Consider the following 10,692-nt stretch of genomic DNA (forward strand, 5'->3'; position numbering starts at 1 on the left):
CGGTAGCCAGTATATGTTTTATTGGTCACACTACACCAAATTAGATGTGCCACGCGTGATAAGGTGCGCTGTGATGTACCGAAGGGCTCATAGCCCATAGTAGTTCCCAATCACCCTTCCCGGGGGCATGCAAAGATGCCTTTGCTTACCTAAGGGGGCAATCGACAGAGTTGTACCTGTTGGCTCGGGTATATCCGATCCGAAAGCCCAACCCTACGCTAGTATGTTGGCCGAAACACATAGATGATGTCGATGCGAAAAGCTGAAATCCAAGAGCCCTGATATGTCAGTAGCCACTGTTCTCAGTCTGGTGTGTGGAAAAAACACTTACTCCCCAAGCAGCGTGCAGTGAGAGAGAGCAACAAGATGTAACATAGGTTCATTAAAACTGCCCCACTGAGTACGAACCGATTCTTGACCAGCCTGCTTTCGTACTTGACCACCATCACGAGCATATCCCCCTCGTATCTGAGGACGTACTGAGAGAAGAGCGCGAAGGACGAGACGAGAAACGAGAGTGAGAGAAGAAGAAGCGACGAGAGAGAACACCAACTGAGACGACTGGCTGAGCATCTATGGTGACTGCCTCAGACTGGTATACGTACGAGACTGCGTAACTCGGGCTGATGGGAAGACGAGGGAAGAGAGGACGATCTGAGAGAGAGGGAGGACGAGAGAAGAAGAGAATGATGAGGAGAAGAGAGAGTTAGAGAGAATTCTGAAGACTGAACATGGAGAGAGCCAGAGCAGAGAGAGGTTTGCATGAGGGGAGAACCTAAAGACCGACAGAGAGAAGCAGAACGAGAGGAAGACGAGAGAGAGAAGCAGGGTTGTTCATAACCCCACAGGATGTAATCATGCGGTTCTTTTATAGGTTCAGAATTACCCTATGAGTTTGTTTAATTCTCTGTAGTTTAAGGACCACCCAATGGCCAAATGCCACTGCAGTCCTCAGCTGATGTGCATTTTCGAAATGCTGGATGGAAATTGGCAAGGAGAGCTCCGAGCAAGAACTGGAAATGGGAAAGACGGGACTCTTAGTCAGCTATTGCACACACTCTGACATGGGATTCAACCAAGAATGGTCGCTATGCTGGAGTACAAATTTAATGAGGCCCACACCCTCACGCGGGCCACCTCTGAGTAGAGGTGCGATGGGCGGTGGTGCTACCATAATCATCAACATCACGGTGCCCAGTTTAAGTTTAGTTGCGGCTCGACCGTAAACATAACGCCTGCAGTCAAATGTGTGGGCGAGACCACGAGCACTAATGCTTACACCTTGCCGGACTGGCAGGAGTGTCCCGTAAAGAAACCTTTTCGGGTGTACGTGGCCGAAGGTACGCTAACTTGCTAGGCTACCTGACGCATAAAACACTATATCAAATAAAAGAGACGGATAAAACATGGGTTTCTGTACTTAGTGCTGTGTGTGTTAGGGTTTGTGGTGGACTACTGGCATGATGGTGGGATGCAGATGTGAATGTATTGGTGTTGGGGAATGACTGCTTGGGGGTCACGCGCCGACAAAGCGGGCTGGTCAGCCCACATCGCCTCCGGGTTAACCGGATTGGAGGCGGAGTGGGTACAGCTTCGGGGTAGCCCTCAGGTCAGGTAATACCTCGGTAGAAGCCACCTCCAGACCCGACCTCAGGCACCATGGCCTGGCTCTATCCCCCGTGGTGCAGCCAGGACTTTCTGACGTCGACCCGTGCGCTTGCGATTAAAGCCCCGAATGTGTATGCCCCTGCTAACCTCGTGGGCGCTCCCCGCCGTTCCAAACTCGCAGCGCCGCGTCCTTGCGCCGAGTCCCGGGATCTGAAGAAGGCGCTGGGGTGAACAAAGCAGACCCGAGGACCAGATGAGCGGACGCGTTAGATCAAGCCTGCAAGCGAGAGCCTCACCACTGCTAAAACGGGCGGTGCATGCGAACGGAGGGAGAGAAGCAAGCAAAGTACTTGGCAGTAAGGTACCAACTACCGTCCTATTAGAAGACCCAAGCCCGGGATAGAGAGATCTGCTAGACGAACCAGAGGTAGCAAAAGTCGTGGCGACGATGTGTTTCTGAGAAACTGCACACAGCACGTAGAGACCCGCCAACTCTCCAGAGAAGGACACGACAGACAGTTCTGTTAGCTTTCCCAGCCAGTATTCTGACAGTACGCCAGAAGGGCGTTGTACAATCTCCACGGCTTGACATACTGATGTGGCACTCCTAACCCTCATGCCAATCACGTTTTTCCCTCTCGTACATTCCTTCTTCTCTCAGCCGCCTCCTCTTCTCTTCTCGCTCCTCCTTCCCTCATCCATACTCTCACTACCTCTCCTCCTCGCCGTCGCTCTTCCACTCTTCTCTACCTCTCGTCTTGGTAGACCTGTCAGTATAGGAGTTGGAGGCTGTCCAACTCTTCTCTGAAGCGGAGAGGTGCGACTGTCAATGGTCATCCAGCACGAGCTTCACGAGAGTCTATAACTGACTAAGCGTTCCACCACTGTCGAGGATATTCTTTCCCTCATACTACTCCTGCAAGTCTCTGGGCCAACCGGACAGAGCGGCAGTGTCTCACTGCTGATGCCTTAACGCACATCCACGTGTTTCCCTGGTTACGACATCCTGTGTCATGAATAATGAGGATTACTGAGATGAAAACCTGCACAGGCGGGAGCAACTCTGCGCTCGTTCTTGGTATCAGCATTTTGTGAACGGACCCCTCGGAACCCTGTCAGCTCTAAGACCACCACTAACCTGAACACTATTCAAAACGCTGCTGGATCGCAACCATAAATCGTCCATACGTCAGGATTTCCCTGACCCCTAACCTGCTGCCTTTAGGTCCAAACTTCACTCAACCGGAGCCCATAAAATAACCCTATGGATGTCCGAGAGCCGCCAAATCTGGATCCCAACACAGAACTCCGCGCCCAGCAGCCCTCCCATCCCAGTCCTTGTATTCACAACATGATTTTCGGTGTGCCATCATGGACAGTCGAACCTGGTCTTTGGCTGCTGCTTCTAATTGCCCGCGGGCGTGTGTGAGTGGTGGGTTGGGCGCTGGTTAATTGCCCGGAGCTTCTGGTGTACACCCATCTCAAAGCAGTGAGAGCAGACAAGGCAATGCACTCTGGCTGCAATAGCCGGCGGTGAAACATGGCCACGCGAGACCGGCGAGGAGTAGCTACACTAGAGCCTGCGCGGTATATAGCGGGAGGTAAATAGGTGGCCGCCGTATAGAACACAAAGTCCAGTTCGTAGGGAGCCTGTCTGGGTAGAGACACAAATTCACAGCGTTTCTGAGGAGCCCTGTCTGAGTAGAACACAAAGTCACGTCTGAGGGCCTGTCTGAGGTAGAACAAATTCACAGTCTTGAGGACGCTGTCTGAGAGAACCACAAAAGTCCTCAGTTGTGAGGAGCCTGTCTGAGGAAAGCACAAAGTCACAGTCGTGGGAGCCTGTCGAGTGGAACACCAAGTCACAGTCTGACGCAGCCTGTGCTGAGTGACACACAGTCACAGTCTGAGCGAGCGTCTGAAGTAGAACACTAAGGTCACAGGTCTGAGGAGCCTGTCTGAGTAGAACTACAAAAAGTCACAGTCTGAGGGCCTGTCTGAGTAGGAACACAAAGTCACCAGTTTGAGGGAGCCGGCTGTGTTAGAACACAAGCACAGTCCTGAGAGCCTGTCTGAGTGGCACCCACCGAACAGAGTCCACCAGTCTGAGGAGCCTGTCTGAGTAGAACACAAATAGTCACCAAGGCCAGTCTGAGGAGCCGGTCTGAGTAGAACACAAAAGTACAGTCGCTGAGGAGCCTGTCTGATAGACAACAAAAGTCACAGTCTCGTGAGAGTCCTGTCTGAAGTAGAACACAAAGTCACAAGTCTGAGGAGCCTGTCTTGAGTGGAACACACAAAGTCCCACGTTTGTGGGCGCCCGTGTCTGTACAGTAGAACAACAAAGTTCCACAGTCTGGGAGGCCTACAGGTCTGAGTTGGCACACAGAGTTAAGACAGTCTGAGGCGCTGGTCTGCAGTGGAAACAGCAACAGCGCAAGCTCGATTGAGGAGCCTGTCTAGTAGGAAACACAAGTCAGTCCCTGAGGAGCCTCTTCTAGTAGAACACCAAGTTCATCAGGATTGCGCTGGAGAGGCAAGATCCACTGACGCTGCGCGTTCTGAGTAGAACACAAAGTCACTGAAGCGTCTGAGGGTACGCCCAGTAGTCTGAGAGCTGTCTGAGTAACACCAAAAGTCACAGTCTGAGAGGCCTGTCTAGTGGAAAAAGGTCTGAGAATCTCAAGGTCCAGAACGCAAAGTACCTAGTCTCTGCTGTCTGAGTATGACACAAGTCACAGCGTCTCGAGGCACGCCGTCTGAGTAGAATCTACCCAAACGCATCGTCTGAGTGGGAAGTCCTGTTCTGAGTGTGAACAGCAAGTCACAGTCTTAGGTAGCCCTGGTTGAGGTAGAACACACAAGTTCACAAGTCTGAGGAGCCTGTCTGAGTAGAACACAAAGTCACAGTCCTGCAGGAGCTGGTCGGAGTAGAACACAAGTCCCACAGCTTGCAAGGACAGCCCTGTCTGAGCTAGAACACAAATCCACAGGGGTTTGTCTACCTTGGAGAACGTCGCTGGTGCACCCTGAGTAAGATAGCACCCACAAGTCACCAAGTTCTGAAGGTAGGGACATACTGACATGTCTGAGTTCTAGTAAGACACAAACAGTCAACCCAAGGCTGAGTGAGGCCTAGTTCTTGGGAGCTAGGTAGAAGCTGACATGTATCACGAAAGCTAGCTAGCTTCTAGAGCCTCTCTATTGTCCTAAGAACCCTGGCGCTACAAATCTATGTCTGAAATGTGGAAACAACTAGAAAACGGCGTGCGCAATCTTATGGCTATTTCCGCACAGGTATGCAACACTGGGTCGGCTTGTTCAATTACATTTTAGCTTGAGTAGAACCACAAAGCTTCAACCCTGTCTGAGGAGCCCTTACCCTGAAGTAGGAACCCCAAAGTCACAGGTCTTGAGGTGATGCGTTTTGTATAAGTGCAAATCCATTTATTGGGTAGAAATACATTGAAAACAGCGTAAGTGTGTTATCAAGCCAATAGAAATACCCACAGTTTATGGCTGTAGGATGACTTGTCTACTCTGTGAGCACAAGAGTAGATAGAATAATCCTCACCAAAACAGACTCACAGTCTCGAGGAGTGCCTGTCTATACTTCTTCTGAGGATGATTAGAACACAACAATATTCACAAGTTTCCTGAAAGCAGGAGCTGCTCTTGTTTAGTGCACCTGCGGAGTAATGAAAACCATGTTAATAGTCTGCACATCAGTCTGAGCGGATATGACACTGTACATGCGAAGTAAAGACCACCCAAAGTCACCCCCAGGTCATTTAAGAGCCCTGTATTAGTCTGAGTAGATTCAGAAATCCACCCATCTAAGTCAACCGAGTGTGTCCATTATTGTTTCCCTAGTGATGTCGTTTACACACTGTCCGGCGTATTGAGCTAGAACAACCGAATTAGTCACAGTCTGAGGACCTGGGATCTAGTAAAGAGAAGTAGATACACAATGAAAATAGACCTTCGAACAGTCTAAAACAATGAGGAGCCGTGTCTGCAGTAGAACACAAAGTCACAGTCATTGAGGAGTCCTTGCATTCTCTGATTAGTAGGATAACACATAGGGCCTCAGTCACCCCATAGTTTTCTGAGCTAGCCATTCGTTCCTAGTGATTGTTTAGTAGTAGCCTATTTAGATACTTGTAGAACCAACATACTAGTACCACAGTGGGTTCTGAGGAGCCCTGCGTCGGTCATGAGTTCAGATTGAGAACACTTATTGTTAAATGCATTCGCATTCGAGTCTGAGGAGCCTAGCTCCTGAGGTTGCTAAACCCACGTACAACGCGCAGGTCACATGCTCTCGTACCTCATTATGTTAGGATAGCTCTCCGCGACTTCGCCATTTGAATGCTAGACGTCCTCAAAGGTTGACTATTAACCCTTTTATGGTTACCTTACGCAAGTATACAAACACTAATACAGCCACAGAGCTCCACACAACTACCAGACGACAACACCGGCACACACCACACACACACACACACACACCACACACACACACACACCAACACCACACACACACACACACACACCACACACACACCACACACTTCACACACCACACACACTCCACACACCCACACACACACCACCACACACACACACACCACACACACAAACACACATGCACGAGACCACTACTGCAGGTCACCGGCGTGTGAATCAGCCTCATTCTTTGAATTTAATCCTTCCGAGTGCTTGGTGCTCTGTAAATGAACTCATTCAGCATTATAAAACAATGTCTGTCATCATTTATATCCAGCGGAGCATTGCCAGCCACAGAAGGTGCTCAATTCAGACTATACGATTAGGTACAACAACTCAACTCCCTCATTATATCGGTAACAGTAAAGACTATGAGACAGGGCACCAGATTATCCTGTACCATCATACGGTAGGTTAGTCGCTTATGAATCCTAGCACTCAGCACCGCTCATAATGCGTGCACTACAGTTTACTAGAGTACTCGGTCTCTATTTACGGTTTCTGTCATAAGTAGCTATACACTATATTGGAAACTTAAGTGGGATGCATTTCAGGGATGCGCCAGTAGGAGAGACATGAGCCTCCTTGTGACAACCAGTTTAATTGCAACATCGATAGGACACAACCCTTGGAGCATTGTTCACACTGCAGCCTTGATGCCTCAAATCAGTTTTGGTTTGCAAATCTGTTTTGGACTACTGGCTTGTCCAAAACAGCAAGTTACAAGTGACCAAATCAGATCAGATTGTGTCACTAGTCCTTTTTGACTTATATACAGCAGTCAATACTAGCTAGCTAGGTAGCTGTTTAGCTTCTAGAACATTCACTCATTGTGTTGTAAACCAATTACTAGCTAGTTAGCTACCACATCATTCTTTGTCAATTAGTCGACAGAGTAGCCAAGCGCAAGCAAACACAACATATATACAAGTCAAATAAACACAATCACATGACTATGGAATCAGACCTTGACTTGATTTCAAAACTACCTAACAAATGTGGTTTTTGGCTGTTCAGACTGCAGGGAAAGAAACAATTACGAATTGGACATGCAAATAAATGGATTTGAGTCACTTTCAAAGTGCAATTGACAGGTGACGGTCAAGTATCAGGCGAAGCGTCCTTAGGGGACAACGTGTCAGGGCAACCAGCGTGATCATGTAGGTAGACAGGCGTTACTGTCGAGGAGGGATTGACAGCGTATCAGGCAGATGTTCATGCGGGGACAGCGTGTCAGGGGTGCCAGCGGTCTGTGCAGCTACAGGCCGCGACAGCCGTATGGACATTGTACCAGGGGACAGCGTACAGAGAACGTACCATGGCGAAGGAGTTAGGACAGGTATCAGGGAGGACAGCGTATCAGGGAACAGCATATCAGGGAGCTGATCAGAGGTACAGAAGTGGTCGGGACAGCGTTTCATTGGGGGACAGCTTATTCACCGGAGACAGCGTATCAGGGGGCAACCAGGGGCGTAGTATAGCGGGAGGATCAGAGGTACTCACGTATCAGGGGACAGCTGGATCACGGCGGACAGCGTATCAGTAGGGACAGGATATCTGGGGACAACGACGAGACGGCCGACAGGGAGGAGGTGAGGGCCCTCGGAGTAGTTGTGACGGTGTCAGGAAAATAAACCTCATACCTCAACGGTCAGACAAAACAAAGAGATGATTGTGGACTTCAGGGAAACAGACAGAGGGCAGCCACCCCCTATCCAACATCGCACGGGTCATAGCTGAGAAGGTTGGACAAGTGTAAGTCCTCGCGCGTGCAACACATCACGGACATAAACTGAATTGTCCACCCACAACATGACAGCCGTTCTTGTTGACAGCGGCTGCCAGTAACCAGGGACTAGCGACCTGACGCAGCTTGCCTCTTCAACCTAGTTGCGGGAGCCTGAGAAATTTCGGCTTGGTCGTCCAAACAGCACTCACAAACTCTACAGGATGCACAATCGAGAGCATTCCCTGTCGGGCTTGGTATTCACCGCCCCTGGGGTACCCGGGGCAACTTGCTCCGCCCACAACCGTAAGGCTCTCCACGACGTGTAGTAGAGGTCTGCAGAACGCCATCACCAGGGGCCAACTACCTGCCCTCCAGGACACCTCACCACCCGATGTCCACAGAAGGCCATAAAGAGCATCAAGGACAACAACCACCAAGCCACTGGCCTGTTCAAGCTCCCCGCTATCATCACAGATCAAGGCTGTGAGGTCAGTGGATGGTTGCATCAAAGCAGTCGACGAGAGACTGAAAAAAACAGCTTCTATCTCAAGGTCCATCAGACTGTTAAACAGCTCACCTACTAACATTTAGCGCGCCGCCTGCCAGACATGACTACTCAACTCCAGCCACCTTTAAAAATGGGAAAATTTTGATGGAAATTATGTTAAAAATTGTACCACTAGCCACTTTAAGCAATGCCACTTAAATACAATGTTTACATACCCTACATTACCCATCTGCAGATGTATGATACTGTACTCAATCATGATCATCTACTGCATCTTTGCCATTTTATGCAAGTAACATTGTAACACTAAGCCACTTTAAACTATGCCGACCTTTTATGTTTACATACCCTACAGTTACTCATTTCTGCATATGTACTTATACGTACTCATTATTACCATCTTACTGCATCTGCCATGCCGTTCTGTACCACAACTTCATTACCCAATTATAGTCTTCTATGTACATATTACTGTATCCCTTTCACACTGTTGGGTGATGTTGTTAAGGTAAGTAGCTGTGGGAATGGGTTAAGGTTAGATGAGCTGGTTGTTTTATTTACTGCCATTGTCGGAACTAGAGGCACAAGGCATTTCCGCTACACTCGCATTACATGCTGCTTAAACATGTGTATGTTGACTAATAAAATTTGGATTTGATTTTGATTTGTTTGATTTGTATCAAGGGGGACAGAGTACAGTGGGGACAAGGAATTCAAGGCGACAGAGTACCCTGGGGGCCAGCGTATCAGGGGAACAGCGTATCAGGGGAACAGCGTATCAGGGGGACAGCGTATCAGGGGGACAGCGTATCAGGGGAACAGAGTATCAGGCCAAGGCTTCCATCATGATGCTTCTTGTAATAGTAGTAGTAGCAAACATGCTGACTGCTAGACTACGCAACACTGTCCCCTTCCTCCCTTCCTGAGAGATCTGAGTCATGACATTGACACAGAGACACACACACACGCACACACCCTGACGTCATCTTATGCCCAAGTTTGCGTTTGCTGTTTCCCTGCCATCCCTCAACATCCTCTACCCCTCCTCCCTCATCCCATCCTAGAGAGGATGAACACAGAGCCATGGTTTGAGGTGGTTATAGATGCAGTATGCCTACATAGAGGATGCCAGCCATATCTCTACCCACCACCCATGCCCACCATGCCCAGGGCATCTATGGCAGCTCGCAGGCACCATGCCAGCTGGTATTTACAACCGCATTACAATAACACTGGCCTAATGGTAATGACAGGATCAAGCTGTGCCAACATACTATTCGTCCCCATTACTCACTTTACCTCCCTGACTCTGCTTCAGTCGCTATGGTTCGTCCCAAATGGCTTCCTGTTCCCTATTTAGAATACTARGTTTCACCAGGGACCAGGTCAAACATAGTGCACGAAATAGGAAAAAAATWGTGCCCTCTGTGTCCCGGGGCCGGCTGTAGCTGCTTTGCCTCTATTCACACATACAGGTTAGGAAACCACTAGAAACTAGTTGGAGCGCTAGGTTGACACACTTCCTGTAGGAGCTAGGAGGTACCGTGCCAACCACAAGGGCATCAACAGCAGGTGCCCACTTGGGATCTGCTGCACTTGTTTCCTCCTTGGCAATTGCATGGCCGTTTTGTGCCACCTCCTCCCACTTGACTGGTGCAGCTTCCTGAGTGTCTGTCCTGTCCATCTGTCTGTCCTCTGTCTCCAGGTGTCTGTCCTGTGTGAACAGTGCCTTCCGCTGCCACTGGTGCAAGTACCGTAACCTGTGTACCCACGACCCATCCAGCTGCTCCTTCCAGGAGGGACGCGTCAACGCCTCCGAGGTACGTACCATACACACACCACAAGAGGTTGGTGGCACCTTAATTGGGGAGGACGGACACGTGGTAATGGCTGGAGCGGGATACGGGGAACGGTATCAAATACATCAAACTGTTTCCATGTGTTTAATGCCATTCCATTTGCTCCGTTCCAGCCATTATTATGAGCCTTCCTCCACTCAGCAGCCTCCACTGATACACACACACACACTCTTACTCTCCTCTCGCTCTCTGTGACAGTGGAGTGTGTTTACCGCCTATCTATCTATCTATCTATCTATCTATCTATCTATCTATCTATCTATCTATCTATCTATCTATCTATCTATCTATCTATCTATCTATCTATCTATGTGGTGTCGTGTATGTGTGTGGTGTGTGTATCAGTCAATGCTGCCACAGTAGGTCTCTTTGGAGTGTGTCAAAAGGGAAGTGTGAAGAGAGAGGCCACTGTCCTCTGTCCTCTGCAGCAGTAGTCTGTTCTCACTCTCAGACAGACAGATAATGTGTTCTTTCACTCT

General features: G+C 49.3%; 1 protein-coding gene across 1 annotated transcript in view; it reads left to right on the forward strand.

The window, feature by feature from the left end:
- LOC112071875 (plexin-A2-like) overlaps positions 1-10,692 on the forward strand; it is a 30,773-nt gene that overhangs the window by 15,115 nt on the left and 4,966 nt on the right. Inside the window, exon 3 of the mRNA XM_024139307.1 lies at positions 10,060-10,174. Within this exon, the coding sequence (XP_023995075.1) occupies positions 10,060-10,174 (115 nt within the window). The remainder of the gene's footprint in view (positions 1-10,059; positions 10,175-10,692) is intronic.

This window comes from Salvelinus sp. IW2-2015, unplaced genomic scaffold (assembly GCF_002910315.2).
Source record: "Salvelinus sp. IW2-2015 unplaced genomic scaffold, ASM291031v2 Un_scaffold1754, whole genome shotgun sequence".
Lineage (NCBI taxonomy): Eukaryota > Metazoa > Chordata > Actinopteri > Salmoniformes > Salmonidae > Salvelinus > Salvelinus sp. IW2-2015.